The 25025-nt window shown below is 45.3% G+C and overlaps 3 protein-coding genes across 6 annotated transcripts; 1 reads left to right on the plus strand and 2 right to left on the minus strand.

Moving 5' to 3' along the window:
* The first annotated feature begins 523 nt into the window (after nt 1-523).
* Nucleotides 524-5195, plus strand: LOC100824168 (polypyrimidine tract-binding protein homolog 3). 2 transcript variants are annotated; one of them, XM_003564648.4, is made up of 15 exons: nt 527-750; nt 862-937; nt 1043-1114; nt 1216-1292; nt 1594-1675; nt 2575-2704; nt 3166-3230; nt 3326-3375; nt 3463-3504; nt 3709-3760; nt 3882-3930; nt 4036-4049; nt 4182-4289; nt 4369-4512; nt 4594-5195. In XM_003564648.4, exons 2-15 carry the CDS (start codon nt 881-883, stop codon nt 4981-4983), a joined length of 1332 nt encoding a protein of 443 aa, XP_003564696.1. In that variant the 5' UTR covers nt 527-750; nt 862-880; the 3' UTR covers nt 4984-5195. The 2 variants fall into 2 exon arrangements, with proteins under 2 accessions (XP_010232611.1, XP_003564696.1); XM_010234309.3 differs by having other exon boundaries at nt 524-750; nt 4369-5195.
* A 1032-nt stretch (nt 5196-6227) lies between these two features.
* LOC100826212 (protein LIKE COV 2) lies at nt 6228-9658 on the minus strand. 2 transcript variants are annotated; one of them, XM_014899248.2, is made up of 8 exons: nt 9448-9658; nt 8391-8443; nt 8195-8304; nt 7648-7815; nt 7183-7280; nt 6905-7031; nt 6611-6731; nt 6228-6524 (listed from the first exon to the last, which is right to left on the minus strand). In XM_014899248.2, exons 1-7 carry the CDS (start codon nt 9565-9567, stop codon nt 6631-6633), a joined length of 777 nt encoding a protein of 258 aa, XP_014754734.1. In that variant the 5' UTR covers nt 9568-9658; the 3' UTR covers nt 6228-6524; nt 6611-6630. The 2 variants fall into 2 exon arrangements, with proteins under 2 accessions (XP_014754734.1, XP_003564703.1); XM_003564655.4 differs by having other exon boundaries at nt 6228-6527; nt 9448-9657.
* A 10291-nt stretch (nt 9659-19949) lies between these two features.
* Nucleotides 19950-24306, minus strand: LOC100840520 (ethylene-responsive transcription factor ABR1). Of its 2 annotated transcripts, XM_014898315.2 has the most exons (3): nt 23763-24306; nt 20862-21155; nt 19950-20801 (listed from the first exon to the last, which is right to left on the minus strand). In XM_014898315.2, the coding sequence occupies exons 1-3, from the start codon at nt 24100-24102 to the stop codon at nt 20362-20364; spliced, it is 1074 nt and encodes a 357-aa protein (XP_014753801.1). In that variant the 5' UTR covers nt 24103-24306; the 3' UTR covers nt 19950-20361. The 2 variants fall into 2 exon arrangements, with proteins under 2 accessions (XP_014753801.1, XP_003567310.1); XM_003567262.4 differs by having other exon boundaries at nt 19950-21155.
* Nucleotides 24307-25025: the final 719 nt, after the last annotated feature.

Consider the following 25025-nt stretch of genomic DNA (forward strand, 5'->3'; position numbering starts at 1 on the left):
GGTAGCGGGGATGTTTTGTTAGTTAGAGCGGTGGGCGTCGTACATGGCTTGAGGGATTCTTGTCATCCTCGCAGCAACTTCTTCTCTGGCGTGGACTTTAATCTTGATAACCGTCCGTGGGCAACAACTTTAGATTGTCTCCGATGGTAGAGTGGTAACAATGGCGCACACTTGAGTTGAGTGGGTCGAAAAAGGCATAATGTTTCCTAGAAACTGGTTGTTCCTAGTGTGTTTTTACCTTGTTTTTAGTTTTTTTTTTGTAAAAGATGTTTGTAATGCCGGAATTGTTCATAAAACGGATTTTGATCTTTTGAAAAAAAATCTTAATTTGAGGAGCACTAGCTTTGTTAGTTGCCAGTTCCAATTTTTTTTTTCAGACCGAACGCTATCCCACAATGTCGTGACACGATGTTTCGTACAGTACCAAATTGTACTAGAGCTGCAATTTTAGCATTTCAGATGTTTCGGGTAAAGCTATTTTTGCCCAAAGGACCAAACAAGCCCACAAAACCCAGCAGCCCTTGCTTCCACGTGTGCGCGCAGCCGTCAGGCTTGTCGGTCTGTCTCTCGCCTCTGTCAAAACAGGTGCTCACCTAATCCGAAATCCAAACAAATCTGGATCTGTTGCTCTCTCCTCCCCATTCTCCGTCCATCTTCGATTTCCTGCCGTATATTTTACCACGAAGTATTCCACATCCACGAGCTAAACCCTAGATCTCCACCTAACCGCTAAAACCCTAGCAGGAGAAGGTACTCTTCCCAGTCGCTCTTCTACTTCTGCGAGTCGGACCAGTTGTTCCCCAAACCCTAGATTCATTCGTTCGTCCGTTGATTTTGTTGGTTTTTGTTGTGGGTGATTAGAGTTGCTTGGGGAGGGAGGATGGGCGACCCCTCCAGGGTGATCCACATCCGGAACGTCGGCCATGAGATCTCCGAGGTAAGGAAATCCTGACGGGTTCTAGAGTTGTTGGTTGGAATTTCTTGCCTCGGTTATTCTGTTTTGCGGTTCGAAGTTTGATCGTTTCGGTCTTCTCCCACGCAGAGTGATCTGCTCCAGGTGGTGCAGCCGTTCGGCACGGTCGCTAAGCTCGTTATGCTGCGTGCCAAGAATCAGGTACCCCTCTCGGCTTTGTCCGTTCGCGAGTTTCAGTTGTTCGGTGGATTTGTTTGCAGTGTGATTGTAATGTGGCGTTTGTGCTGCTTCTGCTGCTCCAGGCCCTTGTCCAGATGGAGGATTTGGCTGCTTCGGTAAGCGCCATCCAGTACTACACAACGATTCAACCTAGCGTAAGGTAATCTTGTTCTTGGACTTGATGGTGTGTGCATCATAAGTAAGATTTTCCTGTTGGTGCTTCCGTGGAAGCTGCAGTACTGCCTTTGTTGGTTCTTGTGCCTAAGTATAGCCTTTTTTGTGATATATTGTGAACATCAATATAGCAGAGTTATGCCTTTTGTGATTTGCAATGTGAGGTCGAAGTTTCATTGTTTCACTTAGTTTTGTCATCTTCCTTAATTTTCAATAGCTTATATCACTGGAACTGATTTGACATCAAGCCATTATTTGACAATTGCCATGCTCTTGTGCCATCGTAGGGGAAGAAATGTGTACTTGCAATATTCGTCTCACCAAGAACTGACTACTGATCAGAGCTCTCATGGACGGAACCCTGACCAGGTACACATTCATCCAGCTGCACTTTGGGTTCTCCCTGCTATTCTAGAGCATACGATTATTTCTGTTATTAATTGGCATTTTTGTGCATTGATGTTTTCACCGATCTCTGCATTTAACATCTTGTCCTATGTTCCCCTTTCTGTTTGAGCTGATGGTTGCTCTTCTCTAATATACATTCTGTGTGTGATTGTGCACCAACCTAATGATCAAGTTTTCGAAATGAATACCACATGCACAGTGTAATCAGCTATTGGTTGAAGAAAAATTCCTTCATTGTTTTTCTTAAAAGAGATACCCAGACTTTAGCACGTTTGTTGGTTCTTGTGCCTAAGTATGAAACCTAAGCTCGTACCCAACTGCATATGAGGGTTTACTTCCATCTTTTTATTTGTTAGTGTATCTTCTGGGCCTTGACTAGTTGGTTTATAGTTCTTTGATTTTAAGTTGTTTGTTATGATACCCAAACTTTGTGATAATGTGTCTAGTTGTTCATGATGCAAGTGCTAGGTTGCTCAATTTTTTTTTTCTTTTTTAACTGTTAGGGACTTCCACAATGTGCTTGAAAGAATTAATTTTCCTATCTGGCCTGGAACCATGTATTCTACTCCCTCCGTTCCTAAATACTTGTCGCTGTTTTAGTGCAACTTGCACTAAAACAGCGACAAGTATTTAGGAACGGAGGGAGTATTACATAATAAATAAAAAGAGAAGTGAAATAGGTTGTCAAAATGTCTTAATTTTTCATATTGTTGCTATTTTCACCTGTGTGGTCATTTACTGGATTTAGTTTACATGCTCTCTCTGCTCTCTTCTATTCCAATTAGATGCCTATTCTTCTCTATTCATTCTTCTCTCTCTCCTCTATTCTTTCTCGGTACTCGATTGCTGCTGGGACTCAGGATGAACCCAACCGAATTCTCTTAGTTACCGTTCATCATATGCTCTATCCTATGACCGTCGAAGTGCTTCATCAAGTGTTTTCTCCTTATGGGTTTGTGGAGAAGATTGTCACATTTCAAAAGACAGCTGGTCAGATTCTTCCTGTCTCATTCTCACTCTTCTTGTATTGTATGCATACTTAATTTTTCAGTTGCTTTGCTCGACCTGTTTCAGAATGTAGGGCGTATTTTGACGGTCCAATTTTCTACTTTGGCCGTAAATATCTTGAAATCTACTTTGTTAGTAGTTACGAAATCGAAATGACAAGAAAATGCTTTTGAATATGATTCCAATAATATCAATTTTGTGCAACATGTTGTTGGTTTATTTGTTGCACAAAAGCATGGATTTAGACAATCGAATACGCCCTACATTTTGAAATGGAGGAAGTAGCACACAATTGAAGAGGTGTTTTTACATGGCTTTCAACTGCATATTCATAATGTTTCTAGCCATTTTCAAGTACATATTCTTTTATGCTGGGAATATGTGTGTTGAATATAAATAAGGTCTTGCGTTTGCTATTACAGTACTCATTTTTGGTGATGTAGGTTTTCAAGCTCTCATACAGTATCAGTCACGACAAAGTGCTATACAAGCATGTGGTGCTTTGCATGTAAGCTTCATGTTGCATATACAACTTTTAGAACTTAATGTCCACATGCTTTAGCTATTACATCTCTTTAACTGGAACAAAATATATAATTTCAGGGACGGAACATTTATGATGGTTGCTGCCAACTAGATATTCAGTATTCAAAGTATGTCTCTAGTTGTAGTTACTATGTTAATTTTCTTTTTAACATTTATTAATTCACCAGTTCTGATCTGTTCTCTTGAATCTCCAGCCTCAGTGAATTGCAAGTTCACTACAACAATGATAGATCCAGGTAACACGACTTAATCTTTTGTTACCAGTTTTGATTGGACAGCTGAAAGTTGCTTTCATCCATAGGTTTCAGCACATTATGGCATCTCAATTCTCAAGTGAACAGTGTAGTTATAACTGCACGTCTATCCTATTATTTGTTACTATTATCTATGGATTTTTGTAAGTTGCACCTTTTTGTTTATCAATATTTTCTCCTGCTCAGAGATTTCACAAATCCATCTTTGCCGACAGAGCAGCGTCAAAGATCCTCTCAGGTATTTACCTGTCATCTTCTATTATTATTTTTTACAATATTTACTTTTGCTTCATTGTTGTATGGACAAAATCGAGCGGTTAAACTAACTATTAAACTTTTGTATCTATTGCTTTGAACAGCCTGGTTATAATGATCCTAGTGTCCTTTTTGGTTTCCAGCAGCCTGGTGGTAAGACATCTCAATGTTTTTATTTACTTTCTTTCATTACTTTTGTCACCATACCGAAATTATACTTTTTAATACTTTTCCTTTGACCGTCTTTCTGGGCTACAGCTGCATATGCACAGGTTTGTGCTTTTTTAACTCCCCTTTCCATTTCTGCACATAATGTCTGGGCTTGTTTTTTACTGTTTTCTATGGTACCGTCAATATCTCACCTAAAGCATTTTTCTTTTGTTGCCATAATATTTCCATGACAGATGGGCCAGGCTGCAATGGTTGCTGCTGCATTTGGCGGAACATTGCCTCCTGGGGTGACTGGTACCAATGATCGGTGCACACTCATAGTTAGCAACTTGAACACAGAGGTAACTGAGACATTAATTGCCATGAACTCCCAATTTATTCACACCCTAACTGTCTCTTTTATCTTACGTTTGTGTGCAGCTTATTGATGGGGATAAGCTCTTCAATCTATTTTCTATTTACGGAAATATAATACGAATCAAGATACTCCGCAATAAGCCAGACCACGCCCTTGTCCAGATGGCTGATGGGCTTCAGGCCGAGCTTGCTGTCCACTATTTAAAGGTGCTTGGTGGTCACTTGATTCCTACCTTAGTTATCCCATTCATTCACTCACCCTTGATACCAACGGAATTTCGTTTGCAGGGAGCTATGTTACTTGGACAGAAGTTGGAAGTTAACTTCTCGAAATACCCATCTATTACCCCTGCTCCTGATGCACATGACTACTCAAACTCCAACCTCAACAGATTTAACAGCAATGTGGCTAAGAACTACCGCCACTGCTGTGCTCCAACCAGGATTATCCACATATCAGCGCTCCCGCAAGAAATATCGGAGGACATGATCCTTAACCACTTAGGTGAGCATGGCACTATTGTCAAGTCAAAACTGTTTGAGGCGGGTGGCAAAACACAGGCCCTTGTGCAGTTTGAAAGTGAGGAAGAGGCAACCGAAGCGCTAGTCTCTAAGCATGCAAGCAAGCTTGAGGGGTCTACCATTAGGATTTCATTCTCGCAGATGCAGAACATATAGCAGTTCTTCCTGAGAAATGGAACTGAAAAGAAGAAAACCAGTGCCTAAACTTGAGTTTGTTCTGTGAACCTTATACCTATGTCTTGACTTTAAATGTGATGGGTGTATCACCTCTGCCTTAAGCAGCACCTGCTCATCTATTTAGTCTCTTACGTTTCGCAGTTACCTGGTTCGCCCTACTATTTATGCTGAAGGCTCGTTTTGATTATTGACATACATAGCTTTAACCAGTATTTACCATATCGTCATGCTTGTATAAAATTATAGTGTTAATATGATACTGAGTAAATAAACTAATATTCCTTCCGTCCTGGACAAAGGATGTCTCAACTTTGACCAAATCTGAATGCATATATGCCTAAGTCAGATACATTCAAATTTTGACAAACTTAAGACATTTTTGGTTGGACGTAGGGAGTATAACTTTTTTATGCCACTACAAATATTTTTAGAATTACAACCTTTGATCCTAAATTCTTGACTCAAATTTGTTCAAACATGGATGTATCAATTCCTAAAAAACGTCTAGATACATGTTATATTTCGACAACAATTTAGGATCGGAGAAGTATATATTATTGAATTGTATTAGAAAAGTGAAAACTTTTTGTGAGAAAAGTACACTGTACACATGTAGATTCTTGTACCCATACCTTCAAGTGCTGATCCTAGGCATTACAGTATATCCTCGTGACGAAATATTACGTGTATCTAGACGTTTTGGTATAAATACATCTATATTTGGATGTTTGAGTCACTTAATATGGTACGGAGAGAGTATATGTATAGTCTTTGTTTGAAATTTAGTTACTTATTTCACATAGTTTGTAAAAACAAAGAAAATACAAATTTCATTATTTATCTAAATCCAAAATTAATACCCTCTCCGATCCATATTAATTGCGTCTCCGATCCATATTAATTGTCGAAATTTTACATGCATCTAGACACTTTTCAAATATGGATTTCAAATATGGATTGGAGGAAGTAGTACCTAAGATAGTTGCACTATCCACCTAATAGGCTTCTAAAATAGACTTGAAGGAAATCGCCTTCATAATTTGTTTTTCTTTGAGTCACCCAATTTAGCGGATTGTCTCTATGCATAATGGATTGCCCCTCGTAGATAGATTCTGATCATGCCATGCCGTTTACGTGAGATCTCGATGAGATATGCAGCACCATGGTAATTCTCGAGACTTAAAGCCATTTTGCTAAATGTCAGTAGGCAATGGAACAAAAAAGGCTCCCGAAGAAACAAGTCAGTATGGTATATCATAACTGAGTCCACATGGTATTACACTGTAATCAATGAATTCGATCAGGCACACCACTTGTACACAACTGGTGCAACGAAGTTAACATTCTGGACCAGTCAGCAAACAGAGAGAAGCGCAACAGGTGTGTGATATAATAGGATATCCAGGGCATCGATAAGATGCTTCCGCACATGTGGTTCATAACAACGTGTTCCATTTCCAAATCCACATTCACCACATTAGAAACGCACATGTGGCACCTGAGTTGGCCATCCACACGATCTGCTGCTTGATGGATAAGCCAAAATCAGTAAACATAAACAGACTGGTGAAAGCAGTACAGAAGCTAAGGCTTCAGGTTTCCTCACCAGTTCTATCTCATACATCGTCATGTCATTCTATTTAGACGGATGCTCTGACTCTTCCTCGGTGTGGGCTCTAGTGATGCAATCACCTGCGGCATGGTCATTCCTCCGGAAACAATTATTTCTGTAGGAATCAGATCAAGGATGACTACAAATCAGAATTAAGTGGTAAAATAATTTCAGAAAGATTTCATTGTCAGCTCAAGCCAGCAAAGAGCGAACATGTGGAGAAACTGGTTAAAATGAAGTTGCAATAGGAAATAACAGGCTAATAGGATAGCCACAATAAGAACCTACCAATTCCCTCTCGAATGGATAGGTTTGGCCTGATGATCTCATCGGTGTTCAGCAGAAATATGTCACCAATATAAAGATGATTTGTTGGCACATAAACACTACATAGTTCCTCGTCGCCTTTATCTGTCTGCGTTACGGCAAAAACAAGATAACATAAAATAAGCATGATAGCACATTAGCACCTTATGAAGCATACATGCCTATTTAGAATGAAGCTTCTCAATAAAATAGTGCTGATGTAACCAAACTATAGCAAGAATATTGTGAAAAGCAAGCACCTGAAGAACAACGGTTGATGTTATAAATCCAAACGCATATTCCCCAACACGTGGATGGCGAATTATTGCAACTTCTTTGAATGCTGTTGTATTTTGGTCTGTCCAACAAAATAATGTTGTGATGAGTTATCATGCACAATATGGTCTATGATGCTCTTGCAATAGGCAGAACAAAGCCAAGAAAATACAGCCCAGCTGTGAAAATGGTCAAGCTCTACAACATAATTCAAGCTATAGAGGGAAGGTATTAAAAACTTGCAAGCTGTGCGAAGAGTATTTGCATAGTATAGAACTAACAATTGGATCATTGTTCATGTCAACAAATACCAACTATTTATTCACAATAATTTTCATTGAAGGCAATCTGTAAGAAATGTCAGATAGATATTCAAGCTTTGAGTATGAATGATTGTACTGAAGGCAGTCTGTAACCCTACGCCCTACGGTGAAGAATTTTTTTCTAACCTGGTGAAATGGCGGTGCTGACTTGCTTTGATGCTGAATATATGTGCTTTACAAATGGCATTTTCTTTATAAACCATTCTCCAACCCAGAAGATAGTTGAGCCCACCCATGAAGAAACAAATATTCCAACCAGAAATATGAATGCCAGAGATGTCAAAAAACCAAGACCTGCAATGTGTCAGTGAACTAATAAGCAGATGATATGAAGACAACTATTTGAATTCCATATCACACACACGATTAAGTTTTACTACTTATCAAGTAATTACCAGAGTCAAGGATCTTAAGTGAAGATTGTTTATCATCAATTTAACCCCACAATTGGTTTTGAAGAATACATTTACTAATACCATCAATATTAGAATTTTTTTTAATTGCTTCTACAAAGGGCTTACATGTCTTAGAACTAAGGATCTAAGGTGTCTTATACAAGAATGAGATGACAACTAAAGATCTACAACACATAATTAGAAGTTCAATATACTCTGTAATTATAAGTGTACAACTACCAGAAACAAAACAACCAAAGTATAATTGAATGAGTTACCAAATATGTCGATTCCAACTTTGGCATATAGTGGACTGAAAAAACCATCCACAAATTGAATAAACCACCAAGTGATGAAGAATGTGAAAGCCACAGGGAAAAGGACTACGCTGAATAACATGAAACAAAAAAAGGGTGTTATGCATAGTTGTGGACTTCGGTAACATGTTTAACTTATTTCTTGTGAAGGATGTACCATCCGGTCATAAATTTTCTTGACACCCAACTTTGAAGAACAGCACAGCATGCCTACAAAAAATATACCGATCATCAACAAACGGTGAAATGAAAAATGATCTATACAACTAATGTCTTGTGAAGTACAGTTTTTTTCTGGTAAAATATCGAGAAAGCTAGGGCATTAAAGAGAGCAATGGGTTTTATCTGACTCTAGTACTGGCAGAAAATGCATGAAATAAAAATTACTTTCTACTATATACTCCAATTGAGGACAAAGACAGAAATGCAAATGCATCAAGCACACAATCACTAAGCTTCGAAGTTACTCAACTGGACGTTTTTCCATACACAAAAATTTAACTCAGTCGAAGAATGTAGGGCATAGTCATATTTGGGTGCTAACTTGGCACCTAAAGATGGGTATGCCTGCACCAAGATGTCCTACGCATGATTTCGGAAGTGACATCGAACTCAGCTCAAGATAAGCCATACAAAAAGCACATATGGAGAAAAAACCCGGGGGCAAACCGCACTATAACTTCAATTAGAGAAAAATCTGGTTGCATATCCAACCACCACTTCATTACTTAATTATGAAGTTTGCAAAAAACACGAAATAATCGATTAGAAAAGCTTTAACACAGCTCCCAGTCTCTCCAATTTACCAACAGAAGGTACTCAAAATCCCCAGAGCTACTAAATTGATCAAAGTACATGAGGTTGGCATCCACATTGGTGGGAATGTGACAGTGCAGCCTTCAACTAGTAATCAAATTTACAGGGGAACAAAAATGTCCAGATTCCCAATAATTCTCCCGAGCTACTAAATTTGATCGAGCTTAGCTAAACTCCTAATCCGAACCCATCGAAAGCACAGTCGATGAACCCCTCAAACCTCCTACGTAATTTAGCGACCGCCCGCACACGAGCACGCACGAAACGTCAATCAGATCCAACAATAATCAGGAAGCACAATCCACTGAATCCACGCACCGAACGGCCGCCTGGTCCATAAGACGACGAGCCGCAACCGCCGGTTACGAGGCGCGGGTATACTAGGGTTAGATCCGGACCTTGCGGGTGGACGTGGTGGGCGAGCTGGGGCGCGGCGGCGCCTTGGCCGGGTCCTCGGGGTCGACCGCCTCCGCCGCCTGGCTGAGCGGGATCGACGTCGACTCCTTCTCCTCCGCCATGGCCCTCCCCCTCCTTCTACAACCTTCCCGCGGAGCCGCCGCGTGCTACCGCTGCTGCAGGCCACGCGCGGGAGCGGGCGGGCGGGGGGGGGGGGGGGGGGGGGGTGGGGGAGGACAGGACTCACGAGGAGGCGAGGCGGTCAGGTGAGGCGTCGCTGCGGGCGGCTGCTTTTTCTCGGCCGGCGGAAAGTAGCAGCAAGCGGTTGGTGGCGGAGTCCGCAACCGAGAGAGGGGGAGAAGGAGACGTGACGTCCAACGCGGCGTGGCGGAGCCACCAAGTCCAAGTCCAAAGTTGCCTTCTCCGCTCGAGGTTACGCCAGGGTGGACCCACCTGTCACTGTGTTAAGCCAGCTCCCATCGGCTGCCAGGCTCCACGCGTCGGGGAGGCCGGGGCGTACGTGGCGGAAACGATAAACCCTGACGGACGGCGGCCGCCGCAGCGGGTAGCGCTCGTGCCGTGTTCGCCGGGCTGGCGGTGAGCTGGCTGGCACGAGGAAGACGGAACGGATGGAATGGACGTTGGCTTGAGTCGAACCGGACGGAGGTTGGACGGGGCTGTTCTGGGTCAGTTCAACGGTCGTGGTCGCCCGGCGGCTTCGGTAGGACCGTGGTGTAGAATCTGGGCCAAAATAACGATTTGGGCCAAAATCCACACCAGATTGGGAGAGGAGAACTAATGCTGGTTAGAATTCCTCTCAAAAGCAAAAAAAATGCAAACTCTGAATCACGTGCCCGAAGAAAACCCTAGCAGCCGTCGTTGAATATTCGTCGAAGATCGTAGGTTCCTCTCGCCTCCGATCACCGCCTTGGCACTGCGAGGTGGGGGTAACCTCAATTTCTCTTAAGAGTATCCAGAAATGTCTGCTTTTTTCAATTGGTTGGTTCTCGTGGGCAAGCGGTGGCGGAGGTTGCCATGTTGTCTCAAATAAAGGTATTATGGTTCTTTCTCTGCTGTGGGAGTGACTCTACGGGCGTTGCCGCGGAGTCAGATAGTTTTAGTCACCGTAGGTTCAATTTACCCAATCTTACGGATGTTGAGTGCAATGTACTCACACATCCGTTTATACATTTCTGTTGAGTTTTTGTCAGTGTGTCGTAGTGTTTTTGTCTGTTTTATCTTTTGTAATTTTGAAATCGTATCCGGCGTTTTGGTGAAGATCTTGCGGTCAGACGACCTGTACTTTTAGGGGATCATCCCTGGTCCAAGTACGTTCAAAGCTCACGACTTCTCATCTTTTTGGATGGGTGCCTCAAGGGCTTTTTGAAATCTTTGAAGGTAGTCAAGTTCGTGCAGGGATAAGAGTGGCTACGTTGCTGCTCCAGTGTGATTGCAGTCATTATGTTGAAGCCATGACGGTGTTTCATGTTACAAAAAATGACGCTACAGAGAAGATGTTTTTAAGTGGTTTCATTGTATTCTTAATCATAGGAGTTACCTTCTAATTTTTAGGATTTATGATCATTGTATCTGTAATGGTTCTCGAGTTTGAATAAACTTACAGAGCTGTTTTAACATAGCGCTTATTTTGCCTTCTGGAGAGTTACCAGTTTGGTCGTACAAACCTGGAGGTACTGTTTTTTTTATGGGAACATAGCAGTACATGTACATGCACATAAAAATAACTAATCGTCACTCCCAGCTGTTATGGGCCGTTCAGTACGTGCCATAAACGTATTTGGGCCTGTACGAAAAGCACGCACGCACACCCTATCCCTATGAGCATTTTCGAGAGACTGGTCAGGCACAACATCTTGAGATTGATGAAGTCACCACAGGCACCGCGTAGTTGACGGGTACGTTACTTCTACTGAAAGCACAACACCGGTTAGGTGGTGAAATAAATCAAGATAAATGTGAGCACCCATGTGAAGTAATCTGGGTGGGCTAGTTGCACCACAAGCAACCAACCACCTGAGCTACGCTCAATTGTCCCGGTAACACGTTACATGTTTTAGAGACTGAATTGAACACCGACAATAGATATTCCTAATAACAGCGAAAGCTAAGTCAAGTTGTTTTTTTAAGTTGGATTTGTCATTAGTATTTTGGTACTTCTTCGCGTCTCTGGTAATGAAACTATAAAAATTGTGCCTACTTAAAGCGGACTACCTCATGCTCCCTTTCTTTCATGATATAAAACATACACGTTAAGATAAGTTTCTTAACCAAGAATTACCACGATGAGATGTTATTTATAGTCACATGAAATTCATATGGCTACACCCGTATCAAAATTACTTATTTATAGTCACTACTACAGAAAGGCTTACCAGTAACTGTCGAAAAACAGCATTAGTAACGGTCGGGGCCGACGTTACTAACTTCGTGTTACTGATGATACCCATCATCAGTAACGGTCGCTCCGACCGTTTATGACCTCTTGCTCTCCTCCCATTTGTGGGCATTTTCCTGTTATCATATAAAACAGGACGTGAGTCTATATGGATCAGGAGTGTCATAATTAACGCCGAAAACAAATAAATGCACGTGAACCCTTACCGTAAATTTTTTAACAGGCAGCTTGCATTGGCTCAATGCCCGCCCACTCCTTGGGTGTCATGTGTTGACGTGCATATTCTCTAGCACGTTGGTCCTCCAACATGTCATGCACTGAAGGCACCTTGCCTGCCGCCTCGAGAATTTGGTCCTGCTTGCGCCAGACCTTCTTCTTCCCCTCTTTCCCTGCACTCCCTAACCTGTGGTTCAAGGGCTTCCTTGCGCGCAACGCCCTCATGCGTTCACTCTTCGCAATGAAGACAGAGTCAGACGATTCCTTCTTGAATTTTTCCCATTCGGCCTCATCAGTTACCGACCGCCATTTCATCTCGATGATCTCGTAGGTTTGTCCATCCGCTTTCTAGCGGTGGTTTTCCAATTAGCAAGTCCATTGCGGACTGCTATGTTGACGGCCGCTAGGAATCGCTCGCACCACTCGTCGGTGACTTGGAACCTCCTTGCAACGTCCGCGATGCACGTGTTTCTAACGACTTGGGAGATGTCACTCCACTCGTCGGTGATCTTGCAATACTAGCGTGCAACGGCTCCACAGGTCGTTGCGAAGACCTTCTGTGCCCTCTCAGGCGACTCCGGGCGGCCTCTGTCAAAGTGCCGGGTGACCACGTAACAGAACTCCTTCAAGTTGTGGCTCCCCCTCGGCGTCTTCTTCCTTTGCTTCTTAGCGGGAGTTTCAGAAGACTGCGGGTTACTCTCTTCCACCCGTCGCTCGTTGTCGCGCTCTTCTGAACGAGAGCTACCTGAGCCAGAGCTGTCAATTTGCTCTCCCGATGAAGACTCTTCATCGACACAATCTACCTCCTCCCGATCAAGAACTGGTTTCTGGCTACTCTTGCCCATTTCGTACCTATGCCATCAAAACCATCAAATATATATCGGCCGAAAATTTCGGCATGACCTATGCTAAAAACTAGCAAATTTTCTCTACTAGGAGCTCGAAACCTGCATAAAAAACCCACCCGCATATGTACCCCCTCGGCACGATGGCCGGCCCCTTCTCCAATGACCCGACACGATGGTCGGGCCCACAATTCATTACTCAATTCTCCAAAATAGCATATAAAACCGCTATGTAAAAAACTACATGTATAGCATATAAAACAACATGTATATAGCATATAAAACATCATGTATATAGCATACAAAAAACCTATCATCATGTATCATGTGTGCTATATATTATCTACTGATCATGTTTAATAATGCCCTTGTGTTCAATCCCCTCGCTCACTACAATGCTCTGTAAGTCAATACTATATCAAATTCACAATGGTAAATAAAATGTATCCATGTTACAAATTAGCTATTACAATATGTGTGCCCATGTTCCACATACATGCCCTGGTGTGTGGTGGGAAATGTAAATCTAAATCCTAACTACAATGCTAATCCTAAATTAACAGCAAACCGTAACCCTAACCCTAAATCCTAAATTAACAGCAAACCCTAAGCCTAACCCTAAATCAAGCCTAAATCAGAGGAGAGGGAGGGAGGCAGAGGAGAAGGAGGCGCGCACCTGTGGGTCGGGTCGTCGCGGAGGAAGACGGCGTGGGCTCGGGGACGGCGGCGCGGGGTCGGGTCGTCGCGGAGGAAGACACCGGCACGGGGTCGGGGGGCGCGGAGGAAGACGACGCGGCATCGGGCTCGAGAAGGGCGGCCGGAGGAGGGAGATGACGGCGCGGGCCCGGGGCGTCAGGCTCGGGGCGGCGTGGGCTCGGGGTCGACGGCGGCGGCGGCGGAAAAATCCGGCAGGGCTTCGCCTCTCGTAGGGTTTTGCCCACTGCTGGTCTGCTAGGAAAGCGACACGCAGGCGAGGAAAGTGACGGGCTAGGGTTCGGCCGCTCGCTTTTATATGCCGAAGCACATCAGTGGTGGTCACATAACCTCGCGACCTTTACTGATGATCACCCACACATCAGTAACGGACGGGAGGCTCCGCAACCGTTATTGATGTGCTCACATCAATAACGGGCGGCAGAGCGACCGACCGTTACTGATGTGCTCCTATACATCAATAACGGTCGCACAGTAGTTGACCGTTATTGATGTTTGAGGAATCATGCATTTGAAATTATGTTTGAGGAATCAATTCATGGATTTGAAATTATGTTTGAGGAATCAATTCATGCATTTCTCTAGTACAAATTTCACACATCATTTCATCACATGCATACAAATTTCAAAAAATTCATCACATGCATACAAATTTCACACATAATTTCACTTAGTACAAAGTTTGCATTAAGATTCAGTACGAGTACATTTTTACAATGTGACTACTAATGCTTCTCCTTCCTTCGGTAAGTCATAACGTGACTCCTCGCAGAACTGCTTCTGAGGTAGGGTTTTTGTGGTATTTTCTCGCTCTCGCTCCCATCACTTCTTCTTTTCCCTCTCCTTTTCCTCGTTAATATCGTGCGTTCCGCTTCTTCGTCATCTGCGGCAGTCGTCGGATCATGGAAACCTTCGTACTCTTCTTGTGAAGTAACTCCGTCCACTCCAACAATGCTTCTTTTCCCTCTTCTTACTACGACGCGGCCTTTATTTGCCGGATCGTCTATGTAGAAAACCTGATTGCATTGTTTAGCAAAGACCCATGGTTCCTCTTTTGCCGGGATTTTTGTCACGTCAACTTGTTCACGAGGGATCTCAGGAGGTACATCATGTATCATGTGTGCTACAAATTAGGGAAATTTACATCTAAATCCTAACTACAATGCCCATGTTTACAAATTAGCTATCCCAATATGTACGTGTGCCCATGTTTACAAATTAGGGAAATGTACATCTAAATCCTAACTACAATGCTAATCCTATATATCATGTGTACGTGTGCCCATGTTTACAAATTAGGGAAATGTACATCTAAATCCTAAATACAATGCTAATCCTAAATTAACAACAAACCCTAACCCTAACCCTAACCCTAAGAGGAGAGGGAGGGAGGCAGAGGAGAAGGAGGCACGCACCTGTGGGTCGGGTCGTCACGGAGGAAGACGGCGCAGGCTCGGGGACGGCGGCGCGGGCTCGGGTCGTCGCGGAAGTTATAGCCGTTGATCGCATATGATTGCCAAGTAGAGACGTGGTAAGCAGGTTCCCGTGACAAACATGCAACCGTCTCTTCTGATACATTGGTCGTCTCCCCGCCGTACCAATAATTCTTCAGCCACACTGCGAATGTTTTATTGTGCTCCCAGTGGATCCAGACTTCTCTTTTAGGGTTTTCATTTCGCAGTTGTTCCATGTGCATTTTCTGATAAGGCCGGCAGCAATCGACAGTTTGCAACACAACCAAATGTGCTCTTTCAAAGTCAGCTTCCCTTCCTCTTCCATAGACATTAAGGTATGTATGTCCAAGGCCACCTTCGCCATCGATCTTGCCCTTGTGCCGTGATTCGGGTACACCTATTGATTTCTGATCGGCCAACCAATCCGTGCAGAACTCGATGCACTCTTCTGCCCTAAAGCCTTCCACGATGCTATCTTCCGGACGCGATCTGTTACGAACGTACTGACTCAGAACCCCGTTATATCGATCAGGGCCATACATGTTATGTAGGAACGACGGCCTTAGGGACAAGATCTCATCGCATATGTGGATCATTAGAGGGACCATGATATCGAAGAATGATGGAGGGAAGAACATCTCGAGCTCGCACAGAATTTGTATCATACTATCCTTCAGTATCTGGCATCGTCTAACGGTGTTTGACTTCTGCGAGATGCTGTCAAAGAAGTCAGAAAGCTTCATGATTGTCTCCCTTACGTGCGGCTCCATGATACCTCTGATTGCGATTGGAAGTAACTGAGTGAGTATGACATGGTTGTCATGAGACTTCATGCCAGATAACTTGTGACTCTTCATGTCAACTAGATGCTTGATGCTCGACGAGTAGTTCGATGGGACTTTAATGCCCTGCAGGCACTGGCACATCCTATGCAACTCGTCTTTGCACAGTTTGTAACATGCAAGACGACACCGCGTGGTCGCCGTCACGAAACCATTCTTGTCGACTGCCGACACTTGATATTTGCCCCACAACTCTTTCCTGATAGACATGAGTTACAGGTCTTTCCGTGCATTGGGTCCATCTTTCGTCTTCTCTGGAATGTTCATCAGCAACCCCAGCACGCTGTCGCATCCATTTTTCTCCACGTGCATGACACCTATGCTGTGGCGGCATTCTAAATGTGCCAGTACTCCAGGTCCCAGAATACGAACCTCCTTTTCCACACGACGCCTTCAGGTTCCTTATATTTCTTCGCAGCAATCTTTCCGGGGACAACCTCAAGATCGTTCACAATTTCGAGGATTTGCATACCAAACTTCTCCTTCGGCGCTGTCCCGTGCTCCGTCTTCCCATTGAACCTTTCCTTGTCATCCCTCTAAGGGTCTTTAGCATCCAACCACTTTCGGTGGCCCATGTAAACAATTTTGAATGAAGCGAGCAACTTCTCCGATGTCGTGTTTTCCCCGCACTTTGTACAGGCCTTCTACCATGTGTCACCTGGCATGAAGTATTTCCATTCGTGGAGTAGTCATGCACGCAGGTCAGAAGCGCTGCTCTCATCGTGAAGTACTCCCTCCTGTTTGCGTCCCAAACCACTCTGCCAGGGTTCCAAAGCTGCTTCAGCTCATCCTTCACTAGCTGCAGATACACATTTAGGTCAGCTCCCGGCTACTTTGGACCCTTTATGAGCATGCACATGTGGATGTACTTTCTCTTCATGATTAACTATGGAGGAAGGTTGTAGACAAACAAGATCACTGGCCATGTGCTGTGCTTATTGTTCATGTTTCCGAAAGGGTTTATCCCGTCAGTGCTGAGACTGAGCCTCAGGTTTCTGGGCTGTGACCCGAAATCTGAAAATGCCGTGTCGAAGTTCCTCCACTGAGTCCCATCGGCAGGGTGTCTTAGGACCACAACTTCCTCGACATGGTAGTGCCCGTCAGGATCGAATGCAGCCTGCGCCGGATCATGATGGACGAGATAACTCGCGTCCTTAACGTTCTGCATCCAACGCTCAACTCAGCCACCTACCGTAAGATACCAGACAGTTTTTGCCGGCCTGCCCTTCATCACTTCTTCCCCATCATCTTCGCCAGCTCTGGCGTTTTTCTTCTTGTATCTCGATGCACCGCATATATGGCACTTCTCATGGTCCTCGTACTCTCCAATGTATACCATGCAGTCGTTTGGACATGAATGATGTTTCAAGCAATCTAATCCAAGCAGGCATGTAATCTTCTTCGCCTCGTATGTGCTCTTGGGCAACTTGTTTGGCTGTGGAAAAACCAAAACAAGGTAACTCAACAAGTTCGTGACGCCCTGGTCTGACCAGCATGATGCTGCCTTCAGCTTCAAAAGTTCGAGCGTCACTTCGAGCACGTTGTTTTCTTCGCCGGCTCCATCATACAAGGGTGTGTTTGCGTCCTCCAACAATTTTTTGAACTGAGCAGACTCTGCCTCATCTTCGAGGTCCTCCAGCTGGTCCCGTAGGTACGGGTTATCTAGCATTTCGGCTATCCTGCCATGTGGAGCTCCTTCACCTAACACATTAGCCTCTTCATCTACCCTTGTTTCTTCCTTGGAATCATTCGCCAGATCATACCGCAGGACATCATCATCTTCGCTACCGCTACCGACATCAACCGCATCCTCCCCGTGACAAGTCCAGCGAGAATAACCTTCCACAAAACCCGATGCCAGCACGTTCATCTGAACATCTTCAGGCTTCATCATGCATGTGTTTCGACATTTGCGACATGGACAACACATCATCAAAAGTCTTTTTCGTTCCATATCACCTTTTGCGACTCAAAAAAAACCGTCCATTCGGTTATCCATCGAGCATTGATTCTTTCCTTGGTGTACATCCAAGAACGGTCCTTCGATCTACAACACAATACACAAGAAAACAAACAAAGCAAAATAGTTAGCCTAATCATTGACAAAGGGATTAAGGTGTTAATTAACCGGAGCTAACTAAAAATTTGAAATTAGAGACATTCGGAGAGAAATTGGAGGCCGGCGAGAAAGATCGGGAGGGAAAGAGAGCTCGCAAGCGAGAGGGAAGCTCCGGGCGACGAGGAGGAGGCTGCATTTTGGCCAGCGGCCGCGAAGCTCAAAAATTTGAAATTGGGGAACTTCGGAGAGAAATTGGAGGCCGGCGAGAGAGATCGGGAGGGAGAAATAGATCGGGAGGGAGAGGGAAGCTTCGGGGTCGAGAATCGAAGCTCACCGGCCGCCGGAGCTCCAAAAATGGAGCTCGGCGGCCATGGCCGCCCGCCGGCCATGGAGACGGCGGCCGCCGGCGCGGGGGGAGAGAGGAGGAAGGGGGAGGGAGGAGGGGCTACCTGGGGGGCTCGCCGGCGGCCATGGCGCCGTCGGGCAGCGCTTCGCCGTCGCCGGAGAAGAAGGGGTCGCAGCTGGTCCGTTACGACGCGCAGCGCGACCAGCTGTGGCTCTGCCTAGTGTATTTAAACCGCGACGATCATCAGTGGCGGTCGGGAATTGGGCGACCGTTACTGATAATCGTGGGTCGCGTTGGGGCGACCGTTACTGATGCGTGGTTCATCAGTGGCGGTCGCGTCTTAGCCGACCGCCAGTGATGTAACTCGCGAGCTATGATGGTTCATCAGTGGTGGTCGCCTCGCGCGACCGCCACTGATGTATGACTGGGCGGGGACGGGCAGAGCCTGCTGTGTTCATCAGTAACGGTCGCGGCCGCAACCGACACTGATGTTGTTCATCAGTAACGGTCGCACCGGACCCGTTACTGATGTGTCGTTGCATATAGACCGTTTTGTATTAGTGAGTTGTGGTTTCATGTCTTACGAGCCACATATTAATCGAGTAAATCTTTGGCAAACACTTTGTATTATAAAATGGAAGGAATAGGTTTTAACTAGCCAAATGAGTCGGCCACCCAATGCTGAGTACTTAAGATTGTGGAACACAGTCTAGAAAAACATCCCTCAGGAAGGTTGTTAAACTACTGCCAATAGGTAAGCACACAAATAATAACGTAAGTACAAATCATCATAGTACTATTTGTAGCCCATAATCCCCTTAAAAGAACATGAAGCCCATAAAATTCTGTTTGGCCCATAAACAATGGCCCACAAAACATGTCTAAAGCTTGGAGGCCCATCACTGACTGTTCCTCTCAAAACTTTGTCAGATCCCACACTATATATATAACCCCAACCTGCATTTTAACCCTAACGGTGTCTTTATTAGTTAATCAATGTCTTGTCAATTATAGACGAGCGTCAAAAGTGTTCATTCTCATGATAGTTTTTGTCTTCATACCTTATTTGTTTCCTTGGTATACATTTATGCACCTACTTTAAATAGAAAAAGGATTACTCACGTCATTAGAACGACACTCGAACTAATGTAAGGGCATCCACAATAATAGAGTCGGCATTGACTTCTCGTCATCTAGACTCGCCGACAAAATAACAGATAAAATAGGTCATGTCTTTAGACTACTATAAATGATTGTTAACATTAAATATAATGATTTATAATGACAAATAGGTCGACTCTTAACTGAATCTTAGTCGACTCTTGCGATGGGAGTCGAAGCGTCAATTCTTTTCTCTCTTCAACTTTTCTTTCCTATGCGTAAGCAAATTTCAAATAAGAATCGGTTAAAAATGCGGATGTCACCTGAGTGGAGATCTCCACACCATCTGTTCTTCTATCCGGATATTATGCGACACCCGTACGTATATATACCGACTCTACAATATTGTACTCCACGTACTCATGCCAAGTTGATTTCGTGGAGACATAGTACAAAATCTAGCCTTCCGATTCCGCACACGCCGCATACCATGATGAGATAAAATAAAAGATTTTGTGCACATGCAGCAACGTTATTTTCAATTAAAAAAATTGGAGGACGACTCGACTGGACCCTTCCAAAATGTAATACTTCTCCACTAAGCCACATGCTTGTCACGCCACCATCATCTGAAATACTCAATCGCTTGATCTCCATGCTTGCTTTTCCTTCTCATGGCAGCCAAACAAAAACAGAAGGAAAAAAAAAATGACACTCCAGGATGACCGATGACCTCACATCACAAGGTCATCACCAAAACTAATCAACGAACAAAGAGCACATATGTCTGTCAATCGCGCACGTCCGACAACATTCCCGATTTTGCTTGCTGCGCCCCCATCTCCGTCTCCATCTCCTTCCGTACGCGCTTTATTCTTCCAGAACGGCAGAGGAATCTGGGTTTTGTTGTCGCGACTGGCCGACTATTGGTTGTGAGGCGGCGGCGGGGAGTCGGACCACGAAGCCGTCGTCCCCGGGTAGTCCAGGGCGCTCTCCCAGTTCCACTCCGCCGCCGCCTCGCCCTGCTGCTGCTGCTGATGTTGCTGATAATGATGATGATGCGAGTCGTGCGACGAAGAGTAGTACTGCCCGCCCGAAGCAGAGGAAGCAGAGGAAGACGAGGGGACGGTGGCCACCGAAACAGAGGAGGAAGGGAACGAATAGTAGGATCCCAAACCGGCGCTCGTGGCGCCGCCGCCGCCATAAGAGCCGGCCATGCCGCCGCCGTAGAGCGGGACGAGGGCGCCCTGGTTGTTGATGGTGACGCCGCTCCTCTGCAGCAGCATCTGGTAGCGCAGGTAGGCGTCCGCGGTCTGGGCGGCGCCGGGGTACATCGTGGCTGCCGCCGAGATCGAAGCCGCCGCCGCCGCGACCGGCGCCTGAGCCGGTGGGTTCACGGCGGCGGCGGCGGTGGTGGGCGCCGGGTGGAGGCGCGCGTCCTCCGGGAAGTTGAGCTTGGCGCGGCTGCCGCGGAACCGCAGCGCGGCCTCGTCGTAGGCGCGCGCCGCCGCCTCCGCGGTGTCGAAGGTGCCGAGCCAGACGCGCTGCGCCTTGTGCGGGTCCCGGATCTCCGCCGCCCACTTGCCCCACGGCCGCTGCCGCACCCCGCGGTACCGCCGCCGCGGCGCCTCCGGGTTCGCCTGCTGCTGGTGGTGGTGGTGGTGCTGCTCCGCCTCCATGGTCGCCGCGCTCTGGGTGTCGGAGCTCTGATCCGATCCTGCATATATATACACACGCGCAGGGTTACGCACGAGGCGATCTCACCCACGAGGATGGGGCGCAAGCAAAAGCGGAAAGAACATAAAAAGCGATAAGCCGATAATAAGCGCTAGCGTTGTTCAAATCGAACACTTCTACCTTGTCGCTTCGTTTCGCCTGTAAACGGGTACTACACACATACCCCCCACAACGCATTCATATAAGCATATTTTCGCGTGAATATGAATGATATATTTTGCAAAAGCAGTAACGTTTCATGATGCAAAACGCGTCGATCCCTATCGACAAAGGAATTAATTTCAGAATGAACTGGAAGGCAGTAGAAAAAGGAATCAGTCACACAGCTAGCATACCAGCAAAGCCAAAGGCCAGGCTAGTGAATTGTGATACAAGCACCAGCTCAGAATTAATTTGAACCGCGTTTCGTTGCCACAGGAGAAGAATATGCATTCACAGCTTTATTCCTTATTTATTTCTTGTTTTTTTTCAAGGAAGCAAATAAGACTTTCTCGAGTGTATCCACGTTGGGTATTTTGGAAGCTTTTAATGCCTGCCCGTTACGCGAGCACTGAGCACATCGACCGCAGATACATGACGATGCAATGTACCACGTACGATGAAACACTGAACGGATTCACACCCACACACCACATGGAAATGGCTTAGCTGTACCGTCTTTGTTGCGTTGCAGAGGTGCAGCGGATCGATTCAAACACTTCTAAAGTTGGCCAATGGCAAACAATTGTGCAGCTAGCTAGCTAGTAGCAGTAGTGTGGTACAGAGAGGTGCAGATAGAGTTTGTTTCATCTCTTAGGTCAGCTATACGGGAAGTTCATGTGCTTCTTCCGTTCCGTCAAACATTTTGATAAGAGCTACTACATGCCATGCATACGTACGAGCTAGCGTACGACTTGTTTGTTATACCTGCGGTTGCATGTTGTGCACGCCTTTCTTTTTTTCTCCCTCCCCGTTATCTCACTTTGGAGTGACCAAAGATCAATTTGCGTCTTACTCCGCAAGTCTGTGTTTTGTGAACTGAGCGTAACTCATGTGGTCTGTTTTTTGGTAGAAACAGCTCACCCAAGTTAAAGTATGAGACATGACATGGATACTCACAATTACTTGGATTTATTTAAAAATTTGACCGACGCTATTATATTAGCGATAGGTGACATATCCGTCTTATAAAACCGGTGTTTTGGTGACTTCGTGAATCTCTCAAGATCTGACCGCGTGTTCTCAAGAATTAGTGTCCGCACGTGAAATGATGCAAGAAAGGCATGTGTATTCACAAGTAGGATTGATGATCAGAACTAGCAAAGGTTCAGATTCCATCGAATGCCTTTTTGTTTAGGTTGTGTCGTTGTGACAAAAACGGTGTGCTCGGGTACAAAGACTTAGTTCTAAAAAAGAAGCGTGTAAAAACTTGTTGTTTTGCACCGATATAGCCATTACAGTTTACTCTAAAACAACGGATTATTAGTACACTCTAAAAGAAACATGTTGTTTTAAACAGGGTAGATATTTTAATATTATACCCCAAAAAATATTTTAATATCATTTCTAAGTCTAATGAGGCCGTGCTTATTTTTTATCCAACAAAAATTAAGTAGTTCCACATTTTAGAATTTGTGTGCAGCTTCATATTTACAAATGTGCAACTAATGTTGTACATGGACCATTTTAAGCTCAACGGGCAATTTTGCATCTAGGGCCTGTTTGCTTTCTGTCCAGATTCACCGCGCCAACCGTTGGCTCGCCAATTTGTGGGCGAGCGATTATGCCGCCCAGATTTCGCCCGTGCGTGGGCGCAAAAAGCTACTGACGCGAGCGGATTCTCGGAAAAGCGATGCAGGCTCGCCAAATCACTGGCGTTGAAGCAAACGCTCGCCCGCGAAGCGTTGGCAGGCCAACTTTTGGCAGCGCGTCGGCCGCAAAGCAAACAGGCTCCTAAAATCCATGTCTCGCCGAACAAATTATGAACAGAAATAATTTCAAAAATATGTTGACAGCACACACACATCCAAATTTGAAAATATGTCGCTATAAATTTTCATGCAAAATACACAATGTAGTTATCAACTTACATGGATCTTGATTGTAGTGAGTTAAATGACTTCAAGTTACGGGTAACTAATATATAATCAATAATATTTTAGAGGCACTAGATTGGATCAAACGGCCAGAACGAAGCGGTCAAATTTGAACACTTGACGGATGGGTTTCACTGTCAACACTCTAACATACTTTCTCCATTTCTAAATACTTGTCGTCAGTACACCGGAACAAAAAGTCCACGTATCTACCATCGACGGCGAACACACGCCAGGTTGTAAACTAGTTTTTAAAATTTTTAAGTTTTACCGTACTATGCGATATTCAGCAAAATCTGTAGACGAACTTGGTAAACGTTTTGGTTGCAGTGATATGGCCATGCATTTTAATGGAACACGCATGTTCCTTAAAGAAAAGGCAAAGCAAAGCATGCAGAAGCTCGGTGGAGTAATATCAAATCAATTAATCAAGGCGAAAGCAAAGAATGCAAAACCCTCCTCTCCCGTAAGCTTTGCTTAGCATGCGTGTGTTGACTGGCTGTCTGCGTTACCTGCGAACTCCTGCGACGGCGCCCCCCGGAAGAAGCTCCCCTGTTCCTGCCCGTAGTATCCTCCTCTTCCTGCTCCGTGCATTGCGTTTCCCGCTCCGCCGGCGCCGGACGCCGGCGCGGCCCAAGAGGACGCCTCCGCGGCCCACGGGTCGTCGCTGGCCACGACCCTCGACAGCGCCGACACCATCGTGGACATCTCCTGCGCCTGGTAGTACCCGGACATGAGCTCCTCCGGGCTCGCCATTGCCATTGCCGCGGGCGATGCTCCGGAGTTATCGCCGCCGCTCTTCCCCGGACTGCCGCCGTGTGGTCCGCGTGGGTCCGCCAGCTCGAAGCACATCAACGTTGCTTCGAGAAGATAGCGCGCGCATGCAAATTAAAACTCAGGTCGTCCAAGGCAGAGTTTCCTTTTCAAAGGGCAGAGGAGAGGAGTAGTCTGTACTCTGTAGTCGTCGTGAGGTTGGGCTCGGGAGAACTAGCTATCTATAATCTGTCTCGTTTAATTTGTTCAACTCATCAACTCTCTTTCGAATATCTCAGAGGACGAACTTGCAAATATATAGCAGTAGTGGCGGATGACATTGCTTGCAGATAATCGGAGAGAGAGAGAACACGTGGCAAAATAGCCGTCTTGAAAAGTTCGTTTCAGACGGTGTGCTATAGCCTTCTCTCTCTCTATCTTCCTCTGTTTTAATTTTTCCGAAGAAAAGCTGTATAGTGCTCCTCTTGCCTCTCCGAAGATGTGAAACAATGAAGTTTTACTTACTAACGGCTCCGCTGAATGACACATTGGTTTAACCAAGGCCAGTTGGTAATTCTCCAAAGCTTCCACTGTACGTTTGATCACTACTCCGGTGTGAACGGGGCGATTAATTTTGTATACGTTCGCCAATGTGCAGAGTACCGTGTACACGAGCACGCAGTTCACAGGTCGGCAGTGTTGGATCCATCGAAATGGCTGGATGAGGCTCAATTTACCACCGACTCGCATTTGAGGCTGGGATTAATTTACCACTGCCAGTGCTAATCGCTTTCGTCGACATGGCTTCGAGGCCAACGGTGGAAAGGCGCCGAGAGACTCTGCGTGGTTCACGCACCGGACCGCTTTGACTCGGTCGCCTCGTCTCGTCCAATTCAATGCGTTGGAGCATATCTAATTTTGCTTCCTCTCCCCTTTCCGTTCCTGGTTTTGATCATTTCCTCAGTTAATTTTCCAACGAACTACTCGTCAGGTTCCGCACGAGGGCGCGGAACTTTTTCCCT

This window comes from Brachypodium distachyon, chromosome 2 (genome assembly GCF_000005505.3).
Source record: "Brachypodium distachyon strain Bd21 chromosome 2, Brachypodium_distachyon_v3.0, whole genome shotgun sequence".
NCBI lineage: Eukaryota > Viridiplantae > Streptophyta > Magnoliopsida > Poales > Poaceae > Brachypodium > Brachypodium distachyon.

Bases quoted from the DNA above. Each gene is read 5' to 3' on its own strand.
- LOC100840520 (XM_003567262.4), bottom strand. From the start codon at position 24,102: ATGTGCTTCGAGCTGGCGGACCCACGCGGACCACACGGCGGCAGTCCG. The intron at 21,156-23,762 runs GTAACGCAGACA...ATATATATGCAG, and splicing joins GCCGTCGCAGGAGTTCGCAG to GATCGGATCAGAGCTCCGAC.
- LOC100826212 (XM_014899248.2), bottom strand. From the start codon at position 9,567: ATGGCGGAGGAGAAGGAGTCGACGTCGATCCCGCTCAGCCAGGCGGCG. The intron at 7,816-8,194 runs GTAACTCATTCA...GACACATTGCAG, and splicing joins AGTTGGAATCGACATATTTG to GTCTTGGTTTTTTGACATCT. The intron at 7,032-7,182 runs GTGCTTGCTTTT...GCCGTAACGCAG, and splicing joins CATCAACCGTTGTTCTTCAG to ACAGATAAAGGCGACGAGGA.
- LOC100824168 (XM_010234309.3), top strand. From the start codon at position 881: ATGGGCGACCCCTCCAGGGTGATCCACATCCGGAACGTCGGCCATGAG. The intron at 3,505-3,708 runs GTAACACGACTT...TCTCCTGCTCAG, and splicing joins TACAACAATGATAGATCCAG to AGATTTCACAAATCCATCTT. The intron at 3,761-3,881 runs GTATTTACCTGT...TGCTTTGAACAG, and splicing joins AGCGTCAAAGATCCTCTCAG to CCTGGTTATAATGATCCTAG.